Raw genomic sequence first — 13119 nt, 5'->3', positions numbered from 1 at the left:
GGCACAAGAAATGGGTGGTTGTTCTTCAGTAACAAAGTTAAGAAGGTTGGGGGGGGTGGTGGTGTTGTGTTGTTTTGGTTTTTTTTTTTCCTACCAGATATGAATATGTTTTCTATCTATGCTAAAGTGCAATATTTTGTTTTGCACTAAAGGACCATACTCTTATATCAAAGTAAGAAAAAAAAAGTCTCAGCTTAAACTGTTTCTTTCTTGTTAAGAGCATTGCTCACTATAATTGCTGTCAGAAATACAGAAATAAGTCTGTGATCATGAATGATTGAATGCTTCTTTTTTGAAAAGAGATAGTGAACATGATGCAACTCAAAACTTTTTTTAAGAACTCGAATTCTTGAATGTTTTGTGGCTATCGTGAGACGGAGCTGTTGATCAGTAGGAATTCTATTAACAAAAGTATATTAGTTGCTCTAACATTCTCCTAATTTTTTCTTTATAAAAATATTAAAAATTATTTGCTTTTATCTTTCAGGTGTAAAATGTAATTTAGGATTTTGGGACTTTATTTATAGTTCCTATTTAGTGTACCATTCTGCATGTCACTCATTCTGTTTCCCATTTTTTTAAAATATGGAGAGCTGTGACAATTAGGTACTTCCACTGGGAATTTTGGACTCCCTTCTATTATTTGAAAGATCTGTTCCTGTAAAACTCATTGTGAATCCTGCATGAATAGTTCTGAAGTCCAAATCATTTCCCATTTAACCCATTCTTACTTTTCATTTCTCTAGATTTGGACTCAGCAGGATCGTCAGTGCATCCTCGATACTTTAGCGCAGTTATTACTGGATAAAGAATGTACTTTGTTGATTGGCCGCCAAGTTCGGCCAATCTTGTTGGATTTGTTGGAAAGAAATGCAGAATCCATTAAAGCTGGTGGCCAAATCAACCATGATCGGCATGAAAGGCTGTGTGTAGCAATGAGCAAGCTGGTTGCTGACCACCCTGATGTTTTACCGTGAGTAATGTAATATTTCTCTGTACAGTGTTTGAATTTAGGGATTATATGCTTGTCAGTGGTCACTGGTAATGGGAGGTGGTGTTACAATTTAGATTGTCTCCCAGAGTAACAAATGTGTTTTGAATTGAAAGAATGATTTAGAAAACATGAGTCTTAAACACAGCTTTTTAAAATTGTGTTGTACAATCTAATTTGATTTTCATCTTAATGATCAAAAGAAAAACAAAACAGCCAGCATGAATATTTCTCACGACCAGAATCTCTGCACTTAAGATTAGACTTGTTAGCCAGTTGAATACAAGTTACATAAGTAAGAATATCAGTATTACTTTTTCAGTAAACAAGAGCAATCAAAAGAGATTTCACCAAAGGCAGTACAGTTTCCCCTTGATAATTAAGTAATGATTTCTAATAAGGTAAAGTATGTGTTGTCAGCTGATTGCTGAAGTGGTTGTCTTTCCCAAGTGTGGACAAAGTTAAATATAGGCCGTAGTTCTCACTATACTGTCAATTACTGTCTCGGGACCTCTGTCCCGATGTTTTTATTAGTGACTGTTTTCCTTTCTTCTGGCTTAGATGTCTGTGTTCCATCTCTTTCTCTCTCTCTCTTTCTTCTACAGATTTGCTTTAAGATACTTTAAGAATACATCACCAGTTTTCCAGAGGCTTTTCCTGGAGAGCTCAGATGCAAACACAGTCCGATATGGGCGCAGACGAATGAAGTTACGGGACCTAATGGAGGCAGCCTATAGATTTTTACAAAAGGAGCAGTCGGTTTTCCGGGAATTATGGGACTGGAGCGTGTGTATTCCACTCCTAAGGAGTCATGACACTTTAGTCCGTTGGTAAGTTAAACCTCTCAGATCATCTCCATTGAAACGATGTATCTGTATCTACAATTGTATTTAACAATGTTCACATGCAAGTAGAAATGAATCTTCAAATAATACCAGAAAGATCTGTACCGATGTTATCTGTACCTGTGCTTCTTGCGTCTTCCTGATCTTTTGAAAGCTGTAGTGATCTATCACAAAGTGAAACTTAGGCTAGCTGTTAGTCGTGCTTAAAGCTATGGTCTGAAGAATTTTTTCAAATAACTGCAGTCATTTGGATTCATCCAAGTTGGATTCATGGGAGATGGTGATTTTATCACTTCACCTCTACTCTAAGCCTGGTGGTGTATTGCATGCATTCTAGCATGTTATCCTAGAAAAAAGTAGAGATGAATCTACTCTCACTCCAACTTACATTACAATGATATATTATAATATCCTGCATTGATATGCTATTAACAAGTCGGGTTTTTTTCTGTTACTTGTATATAGACATCTCGGTCTCTGTAAACCTTGTCTTATTTAAGCTACGCTTCCTAATTGGCCTTGTTCCAAACTTTGCATGTGGTTTTGGTCAGATGTTTTATGTCAGGTGTCTGCCTGCAGGGCTTCAATTTAGTCACCTGATCCACCTCATTTGTGTGAGTAGCATGACTGATGGTGCCTTTTATTTAAGAAGAAGTCTTTAATAGTCTTTTTTTTTAAAACAGAAATTCAAAATTATGTTACTAATGCCTAATTTTAAAATAATGTGTATAATTTAGGAAGGATGGGAAAAACAGTGTTATCATATCTATCAGCCATTTGTGAAGCTCTTCAGGATGACATACACTTAGTCTTATTAAAAGAAATAGAATTTCTAATTCATTGACTGGAATTGGTTTACCTGGTGTTCAGCTAATAATCTTAAGTAAGTGGATGAGCTGACTTTTAAATTTTTTCCTGAACCAGTCTTCTTCTGGCAACTATTTTTCTTCCCCCTCACCAAGCTTATTGAAAGCTTTCTTGGAAGGTAACAACAGTGGTGTAATAAATGAGAAGTGTTTTAGAATTTGTATAAATGTCCTTTTGTTGTGAGACAACTTTATGTAGTAATGAAGTCAAGACTTCGGAGTAGTTGGCTTCTTTTGACAGTGAGACTTCAGTTCATTGTGTTAGGGTTATTTCAGAAATATTATGACGTAGAAGGCAATTTTGAAAGGGAAAGGGTAGGAGGAGAAGAAAAAATTGGGCAAAGAAAACCTGATTTTTCATTGTCTCATATGTTAACCTTCATTTATTTGGGAAACTGCTGCTCTTTACTGTATTTCTGTTGACCAGTCCTTCAGAGAAAGATTAGCTAGTTGGTGTATATATGATAAAATATGCCATGATAGAAGTGCTTTTCTCATGTCTGAGATATTTCTCTAATCTTAAAGAATGTTCAGCATAACACTAAAATAATTTCTATGACGAAAGTTTTCTGCAAGTTTTTCCAAACTTGCTGTTTTGGTTTGCAATTGACAGTTGTCAAACTAAATTTCTTAAGACTTATGTTTTGACATGTTTTGTTCTAAAAATAATTTTTAGGTATACTTCAAACTGTCTTGCTCTGGTTACATGCATGAATGATGAGCATAAATTATCTTTCCTGAAGAAGATATTCAATCCTGAGGAGCTGACACATTTCAGACTCAAGTAAGAACTTTTAAAATCTTGAACGCTGTTTGTTGATAGCTTTCAGTTGAGTTAATAAACATGCATTTCACAGGCTACTAGAAGAATCTCAGCTGCAGAATGTGGAACAAGCCCTTGTTTTGGCCAATCCGGACTCCTCATTTTGGCAAAAGGAGAAAGAACTACAATATACTCAAGGACATATTGTATCAGGCGACCTCTCTGCAAATGTAGTAGCTGTATGTGGTGTTGTGTTGCCTAGACTACAGCTTGTTTCTGAAGAGCAGGTATGTAACCGAGTTAAGTCTGTCCCGTTTTGTTTTGCCTTTTTTTCCAAAGAATCTCTAAATGTGGTGAACTGACTTTATTTCCTGCTTGAAGGGTATTGAGATACTATGGGTAATGTGTGTATCTTTAGCTTTCTTGATGTGTGCTGTAAGATAGTGTTGCATAATACAGACAGTGCAAAGAAGTTCTGCAGTGGGATGAAGTGATGAAGGCATAATAGTGCTGGTCATTTTATCTTCTTGTAGCGGTTCTTATGAACGTACTACAAAAGAATATTCAGCCTTACATAGTATCTCCAGTCCAAGTTAGGCTGATATTCCATAGCTGAGTAAATCCAGGATCTGGCACAGTTGCTTTTACTTGTATGAAGTAGGTTTTTTGTGCTATAGAAACATCTTATAAACAACCTTTGTTCAAACATGTTCTTTTCTTAAAACAAAACAAAACAAGGCTGATACTTTTCTAGAAGGCAGAAAAAGGGGAGAGGAAGTGAGGAAGAACTTACTTTTCCATTTGAGTGAAGTGTAATGCAGAATGTAGTGCCTTATAGTTTTAGGAAGTCCATCAAAGGCATAACCATTTTTGAGCAAATGGTATTTAGCTTTTTTTTCTCTTGAGATGCTGTTCATCTTATGCTGTTCAGGTGGTTCTTTGTAGCTGCAGCCAATGTTTTCGACTTGTTTTCTCATTTAGTTACAGTTTAGCTCTTAGGTGAGTTTTTCTATTTAATTTTGTGACACTGATCTACAAATGAAAGACAAAGAAATGAATGAAGACTACCAGTGTCCAGAATTTCTTGAGTAGCAGAAGTAAGGAAAGAGGAATTTCCTGCCAAATTTCCCCCAGCCCCCCAACTTCTGTAGTCAAATTTGCTGTATTCTAGCTTTTTTATAGGATTGAAGGTGTGGTTTGAAATTCGCTGCAGCAGGGGAAACTAGAGCTGTTTAAGGAGATTCTTACTCCCATGCCAGTGTCATAGATGCTGCAGCTGTGCTGAAGCTTGGCTGTGCTATAAACTGGATTACTGAAGGGATATTCTTTGTCTGTGAGAGAAGAGAGAACTTCCCAAAAAGGCATGCTTTTATTTTTTTAATAGCTATAGATATTTCACTGACCTGGTATACAATGTAGTTCCAGTTACACTGGAGAGGTTCCAGTTACAGCTGAGGAGGTCTGATGAAGAGGTAGGAGCTAACTGTGAGGGAAAGCAGGTACTCTTAAACAAAACTAGCAGTGTTACCAGAGAAGTACACGAAACTATATCTGAAAAGAAGATCAAATGTAAATACACTTGTTTTGGTGCAGTATGTACTCTGGTTTATTTTCTCTCTGCCTTCTGGCTGGAAAGCACTAATTTTTGTGACATATACTGATATATAAGTGACTGTAGCAGAGTCAAAATATTTGGAGAGTATCTGCAGCGTTGATTAATTACCATTCAGTAAACCACATTTATTGCGCTTCTGAATAAAATAAAAATGTTACTGAATTTACCTCTTTTTCTTGCACTGAATTAATGATCTTTGACGTGTGCAGAAAGAAGTAAATAGAACAGTTAATATTCATTCTTGCGTCGTCTGAATCTAACTGCTGGTTGGTTTGTCCTGTGATTTGGATCCATTCTGATGACTTAGTTTCACTTACATTGCAAATTGTATTTGATTGACATGTGTTATGATTGAACAGTTACTATGCCTGTACTGACAACTTAGTGTGAACTCCCTTTGGGAACAAATCATACACATACTTTATTAAAGTGTTTCACCTATATAAGTTTTTGATGAGATCTATTTTAATATCTGTCATTAAATAGAGCTTTAGAATCCTTTATTTTATTTGATATGTGTTGACAGATCTGCAGGCCAAAATTTTCTAGTTGTTAGACTTGCTTTCTTAATTGTTCTGTGTTGTACAACCTGTGAAAAAGTAATGATTTCAGCATAGTAACTCAAATTTTATGTTTGAACAGGAAAATAACACCAGCCGTTTTGTTTTGGTTGAATCTGCCTTCACAAATCTTCAAAATCTTGCTATTGCTGTAGCATATCAGAGTCCCGTTTTATTAGAAGGACCAATAGGATGTGGCAAAACTTCTTTAATTGAATATTTAGCAGCTGTTACAGGAAGAGCAAATCCTCCTCATATTTTGAAAGTCCAGCTTGGGGATCAAACTGATAGTAAGGTAACCAATGAAGTTGTTTTATGCTTGGGTGATCAGACATAATTTTTACTTAAAGCATGAACTTAAGATAACGTTTAATTTTTTACCCAAAGACCCCACAATCCCCAACACTGTAGTATTGGTCTTACTATTGATGAGAGTAAATAAACGTTAAGAAAAATCACAGTTAAGCTTCCATAGGTTTTAAATTCTGTGCATAATTGTGCTGTATCTGTTTCATTCAAATAATGTTTTGTCAGGGTTTTTCTATGTGGAAGAGCCTTACTGATTTTTTAAATTTTTTTTTTAATTTAAAAAATTTAATTTTTATTGGGGGAAAAAAATGATTCTAAAATGACTCAAGCTGGTGCCAAAGACTGTATGGACACATTTCAGTTTAAGTGGTCTAATGTCAGTTTCATCTGATCCCAGCTTTCTGTAGTAAAGGTGAGATGAAGTAAGGTCCTGGGATGTTGAGGGCACTTCAACTTAAATAATAGTGATCTAGGTCTAGCTGTAGAGATAAAACAAGAAGTGAAGATAATTTCACATTTTTCTGTTTTTTCTTATATAACTTTTGAGCTTGAATTGATTTATGTGGCTTGGCTCAATTTATGTTTAGTTTTCCAAGGTGGTTAGTGTCTACCAGAAGTGCTATCTGAAAGTTTTTATTAGGATGCATAAGCACCTTCTTTACTTGCATAGAACAGCTGATTTCACCATCTCACAACGGTTCTCCACAAGAGTATCTTTTCATATATGTGAGTGAGACAGCCATATTAAGAAGTGATAAAGTTTAAGGTACAAAATGTGTAATAGTGAAACCATAAACATAGATAATTAAGGAATGCTTAAATGTGGAAATTACAACTTTATGGAGAAGCAACACTTGACTGGTTTTGTATCTTGGAATAACTTGCTTTACAATTTCTCTTCCTAGCTTAGTCGCAGACTTCAAAAATGTAAAAAAAGTTCAATGTAACCCTAGGCAGTTTTGTTATACTGTTGATTGCTTGTTAATTGTGGTGGCATAGCTGTGTAAATTCACTTCCACTTACCTGGTTCATTTTAATTACTATGTTTCAGTTATGTTATCATGTGGAGGGGTGTAACTTTTTTTTTTTATTAAAAAAGGTGTACTGATGGGCACATATTACCAGATGGATTGTTTAGTAATGTGGAGGCTAAATAAGTGTTACAAAAACTACCAAAGTTGGTATATTAAGTTTTTACTCTTGAGTATTTAAGGGATGTAGTGAGCAGGTCTCTAATTTACTGATTGTTTCCATCATAGACGCTGCTTGGTATGTATCGTTGTACAGATGTACCTGGGGAGTTTGTATGGCAGCCTGGAACCTTGACACAAGCTGTTACCAAAGGTCATTGGATACTTCTGGAGGATATTGATTATGCTCCTCTGGATGTGGTATGTAGGTTCATGTTCACTGTAAGGTACTGGTCTTAAGGCCCATACTAGCAATTTTTGGAGTCTAATCACCATGACTTCTGCAGCAGCATGCTGAAAATACTGCCCCTTTAAAAGGGGTTAGAAAGCATTAACTTGTCTGTCTTTGTTCATATATCAGCACTCTGCATTAGTTTTTGTCATTGTTTTAGAGTAGTGATGACACTGCCACTGATGCCAGATTTCACTCTGAAGATTTGAACTGACACTGATCATGAGCTATGGGTCTTTTAAATCATGTTTTAATGTTTGAAAACAAATGTGGCCCCAAACACCACAGCACCACTCTAATACAGCACCACTGTATTAGAGCGGTGCTGTTAATAAGAATTTTTTCAGTGTTTTGTGGTTTTTTGGCTCTTCTTTTTTTTTTTTTTTTTCTTACCCATTTCTTACTTCTGGCTTGGATATTAAAAATGTGTTGTTACATTAAGCAGTGTAGGTTTTAACACATTTCCCATTTTCAGCTCCAGAACAGCTAGTCAGACTGTCATCCTTCCCTTTTGAAGTGATGGCTGCTGAAAACACGTCTTCAACAAGAATGATGCCATAGAGATGTTTTGCTCTATAGGCGGCCTGGACATTCTGCAGATAGTTGTTTTCTTTCATATCTGTCTGTAGAGCATCTTTTGTATGACTAAATAACTGAAATAAATGATCTGAAATAAATACAGGGAATTTACAGGAAAGCCAAGAAATACTGCTTGTATATACCAGAGAGTTTTTTCACTGCCAGAGGGTCATGCACTTAGTTGCTTCTGTGGACTCAGCTCCTTGCACTCAGCATGCCCTGAGTAGTATCCCTTTATTCATCTCCCCTTTTCTTCAGGTCCTCCCTGCAGGCATCCTGTCTTCTCTCTCCATATCAAAGTTGCCATGCTTGCCTCCCTCTGTGCTGAGGGATGATTGTGGTTCTACCTCCCTTTTTCCTTTCCACCATTATTACTGTCCTTCTGCATGGAAGGATAGATTCTTTAAATAGATACCAAATTCTCTTGTGGATAGCAGGGTATACACTGAAAAATGTTGATGTTTGACATCTTTTGAGATGCAGGTCATCTTTGTCTAGACAGATAAAGAAAATAAGATGTTAAAGTGTCTAATAATTCATTTGACAATTCAAAATAAATAGTTTTGATTTGGACTTGCAGTGTAAAGACTGTCATTTCCATTGTCTTATCATTAAATCTGGATATAGAATAAAGAAGATAGGTAAGCATTACACCTCTGACTTCCACTGCTGATTAATATTATGGGGAACTCTGCAATTCCTCTTAGCATCACTTGAAAGTACAATCTATGGGAACTGCATTTTTTGACAAGGTAGTAGTGCTTAGTGGAAGTGCTCTAGCATCTCAAGTGTGAAATGAGTGTGGATGGGTGTTACAGTTTCACAAAGTTTTATAAATTTTCTTCTCTTCCCCAGATCTCTGTGCTGATTCCTCTCTTGGAAAAAAAAGAGTTGCTGATCCCTGGTCGTGGTGACTGTTTAAAAGTAGCATCTGGATTCCAGTTTTTTGCAACCAGGAGGTAGGCTTGTAAAGTTAAATGAGGCTAAAGAGCGTGGATATCCTATTCTTAAGTCAAAGACAGGAAGTACAAGGTACTTGGGCAGGAGTATTTTAGCAATTTCCAATTAACAAACAATAGAAGCCATAGAAGTTGTGAAAGGAATTTTTTCATTTTAGAGCAGCCTTATATTACTACTGGGTGAATCCAGTCTTTGTACAGAAAGGTCACTTCAGCAAGGCTGAAGGAATGAAACTTGCTGGGGGAAACCGTACAAAACCAGCCTCTTGCCAAAACAAAATACCACTCTCAGCAGTTACTGTGTGAAGAAGGTTTATGACTGATATTCACAAGGTGTCTTGACTTGCTAGTTCTAACAGCGCCTATGTAAAATATTTCTTAGTTTTGCTGATCTTGGGGTAATTGGCAGACTACTGGATGATTGGTTTTCTGGGTTTTGTTTTTTGTATTCCACCTCCTTGAGCAGTTGTATACATGTGTTCTCTGGAAGATATTTTTTTTAAGAGTTTCATGAATAATTGTAACTGAATCCTGCATCTATAACAAGATAAAGAAATAGAGGGAAATTTTTTTTTAAGAAAATCTGGTTTGTGAAAGTCTTGTGTCAATACAGATGGTTGTAATGTTTTGTAACCAGAAAAAGATTTAAGGTACTCTTCCTGTTGGTTTCACTGTAGTAATGGCTCATGCATCAGATGTCAAATTGTCTTCTTGTGTATTAAAACATAATATTATATCAAGATTAAAGGTTAGGATATCTGGAAGGGAAATGGTTACATGGTTTTCAAATGTTTTGTAGTTTACTTCAAAGCCTTTAACAAATTTTCCTGCTTTTGTCTTCCTTCCATAAATTTGTTCTTTTCTGTGATTCATCTGATCTGTTTTTTTCTGGAATTGAGTCTTTTGGATTCAGCTGTCTTTTGGTTGCCTCATCTCCTAAGATTTTCTTCTGTATACTTGGTCAAGAGTTTATATAGCAGCAAATTATAATTTCCATTGGGCTAGGTAGAACAGATTCAGTAAATCCGTTGCAGTTTCCAGCTGTGGAATATTATTTAAAAAAAAAAACAACAAACCAAGACACAGAAAAGCAACGAAAACCCAGACCAACCTAAAAAACAGCAGAAAACAGAGACCAAACCACAAACCCAGTATCTAATTCTTTGCATGTGCAAGGGTACTTCCACAGATAACACATGGCTGCATAGTTATTTGTGCAGTAAAAAAAAAAAAAAAAAAAAAAAGACCAAAATACATGATGGAAAGGAGCGTGAGACTGAAGAATGAGGAAAAATAATCAGGAAAGACTGTGGAGGGGACAGGGGCTGGAGATGCTTTTCCTGCATCTTTGCAGTAGAGCACAGATCCTTTAGGATCTGTGGAAGATACTTTCTGAGCCACTTCTGTCAGGCTTCTCTCTTTACAAAGGATTCTGTATGTTGCTTCTGATAGACTTAACTTATTGTCAGTCATCTTTCTGCAAGTATCTCTAAGGAGATTTTGCACTACAGGGGAAAAACACTGTGGTAAAAGAACATAATTTGAAAAGCAGAGATAGGCAAGGTAGGGTACGTGACAGGATAGTGACAAACAGTGGGTGATCTATGTGTGAGCATTATGCTGTAGCAGCAGTATGTAACATGTTCTTTGATGCACAGGAATGCACTGTAAATGTTGAATTCTTCAGCGAGACACAATATGCTGTGTTTCTTCATGTTGTTTTGATTTAGGATATTCAGTTGTGGCGGAGGTTGGTACAGGCAGCAAAGCAGCCATGCTGCTCTTTTGGACAAATATTGGACCAAAATACATCTGGATAACATGAGCAAAGGAGAACTCAAGGAGGTATGGTGTGTGTCGCTCTATTGTGGCATGTGAATAATTGTTTCAGTTAAGGGTAATAAATGTTTTTCAGTAATAAATTTGATCCTTATTTTTATCTCCAAGTTCCACAACACACCCGTATCATTTCAGATTTATCCTGCCAATTTTGAAGTAAATGGGCAGTTTTTCAGGAAAATTTGAAGTGAATTGGACAAAGATTCCTGGAACTTGCCTTGGGCAAACACAGTTCTGCTTTGAATGTGTCTAAGAATCAAATTGCTTTGCCATTTTGTAGCCCACAGACATTTAAAAACAGAGAAAAAGAAAAAAAAGAAAATGGAGCTTACTCTAATCCTGAGCTCTAAGCTTTGAGATGAAAAATAGTTGGTCAGTTGTCAATTACAAATAACTATTTCTATTACCATCTTCTGTTAGCATCTCTAGGGAATGTTTGCTATGTGTAGTCTTCCAAAAAATTAAAGGAGCCTAGGGCTTAAATGAAAATAGAATTCTCTGGAGATTCTCCTTGTGATACAGAGCTCAGAATAGTATCTGATTTTACAAGAGCCTTGCCTAAGGGAAAAAGAGAGTGAACAGTCTCTAGCAGAAGAGTTGAGAAAGTTCTGAATTTTCTAGAATGAAAAAGATAGTTTTTCAATAGGATTCATTTACTCTCTGGGACTTGTTCAGCAGTCAGCACAGTTACGAGTGACCTTAAATATCTGTGTGTTTTTCCATTTTGTTAGTTATCAGCTAATTGTTAGGAATGGGGCAAGAACAGCACTTTACTTCGTACTTGTAGATCTTGTTGGAGGAGAAGCAAATAGATACACAGGGAGGCCTCTGCAGACAGTTTGCTGGAGATATGCATGCTTGTGTGCTGTAGCTGCTTCTACTACAAACAAATCCATGTGGGCAGGGAATTTTAGGAAGCTCACAGTTGCAGTATTACAAAAGGCTATCTGACTGAACTGATGTCTAAGATGACCTCCAGAAAGGACCAATATTCAGGTAAAGCTTGGCTGTCAAAACTTTAATTAAAAAGGAAGCTTTGATGCTAAATGTGTCACCACTAGGTTCTTTCTATTATTTTTTGTAACTTTGTACCTCAAGTCACAAAAATAAATAAATCAAACATGGTAAGATTCTGTAGTAGTAGAAGAGGAGACAGTGGTAGAAAACATCCACTTGCTTGTCTTGCAAATAGACTGATGTTCTTCTGGTTAATCTTAAAAGTCAGTCTGGCAAGGAAGGACCGGTGTTCCTGGCCTGTATCTGTGAAAAGCTTATTTTGGGGAAGCAATAATTTTGTTGGCAAGCTTTAGTGGGGAGAAATGAGCTGAAAGGAAATTACAGAAGAAAAATTAGCCCTTTAATGTATCTTTGTCAGCACAGTGAATAGACAACTTGAATGCTCAAAAGAATTCAGTCATAGAAAGGACAGGAGGTAAGAACTTCTGTTATTGGTTGTGATTTGGGTTGAATACGCCTTTTGTTCTTCCTGTTGGTATTTGTGTAAATGTATTAAGTGAATTGGAGTAGAGGTTGAGTTGACAAAATTCACTTTTAGCATCCACATTGGTATCGTACAAGTCACAATAATTTTTATTTTCTTCAGATGAGAGATTTCAAGAGAGTGGTTTCGTGCAGCTTGATAGCTGGAGTATCTATTGAAATGTATCCTATTTAAAATTTGGGGAACTGGTGGCTTCCTTCTGATGCTAAAGATTTTGGTTTGGAGTTTGTTTTTGTTTTTTTCTTTTTTCAGGTTCTTCAAAGGAGATACCCCAACCTTGCTCTTGTAACTGATCACTTGCTAGACATTTATATTCACCTTACGGGAGACAAGTACCAGGCATCAGAAAACAGTGCTTCTGGCTCCAGACACATGCCAGAAGATTCATCAGAATCAAGATCAGAAAATAAGAAACCAAATCTGGAAGGACGAGAACTATCTCTAAGGTTGTCTTTTCTTATATGTTTGTTAGAAGGAAATTTAGTCAGCTAGCTGCAGAGATAGAAGGGTTTATCTTTGTTATTTTTCTTATTTTTTTTTAAATAGTGATAATCAGTTAAATATCACTTATTTATCACTTAAAATAGTAATAAATAATTGAACTGGAATGTCATTAAAATGGGAAAATCCATTTTTCATTTTAAAATAATGATTAATGTATCTTTTAAAAAAATCTCAAGCTGAATTATTTAGGACTTCCTATGCCGCTCTTTTTGAGGAAAAAGCGTAGGTTTTGTCATACGTGGTACTGAGCTGGTATCAAGCCATATGGATTACTTCTTAATTCACTTCAACACAAAATATCAGTTCTAGTTAAGAACTGAAATGTACTGTATAATGTTCTCACAATAACTAGTAGACAATGTTCTC

The 13119-nt window shown here is 36.1% G+C and overlaps 1 protein-coding gene across 5 annotated transcripts in view; it reads left to right on the top strand.

Annotated features, from left to right (window-relative positions):
- The window catches only part of MDN1 (midasin AAA ATPase 1), a 102679-nt gene that overhangs the window by 6499 nt on the left and 83061 nt on the right, over positions 1–13119 (top strand). For 4 of the 5 annotated variants that reach the window (XR_012628088.1, XR_012628089.1, XM_074862067.1 and 1 more), the window contains exons 2-10: positions 747–973; positions 1597–1821; positions 3379–3486; positions 3560–3752; positions 5723–5935; positions 7209–7340; positions 8806–8909; positions 10640–10754; positions 12502–12695. Coding sequence is in view for 3 of the 5 variants with exons in the window: in XM_074862067.1 (XP_074718168.1) it covers positions 747–973; positions 1597–1821; positions 3379–3486; positions 3560–3752; positions 5723–5935; positions 7209–7340; positions 8806–8909; positions 10640–10754; positions 12502–12695 (1511 nt within the window). In the remaining 2 variants the exon portion in view is untranslated. The remainder of the gene's footprint in view (positions 1–746; positions 974–1596; positions 1822–3378; positions 3487–3559; positions 3753–5722; positions 5936–7208; positions 7341–8805; positions 8910–10639; positions 10755–12501; positions 12696–13119) is intronic. The other variant, XM_074862068.1, reaches the window with a different exon arrangement.

This window comes from Strix uralensis, chromosome 3 (assembly GCF_047716275.1).
Source record: "Strix uralensis isolate ZFMK-TIS-50842 chromosome 3, bStrUra1, whole genome shotgun sequence".
NCBI classification, from domain to species: domain Eukaryota; kingdom Metazoa; phylum Chordata; class Aves; order Strigiformes; family Strigidae; genus Strix; species Strix uralensis.
The sequence above is the reverse complement of the archived record's forward strand: the minus strand, read 5'-3'. Positions and strand labels throughout refer to the sequence as shown.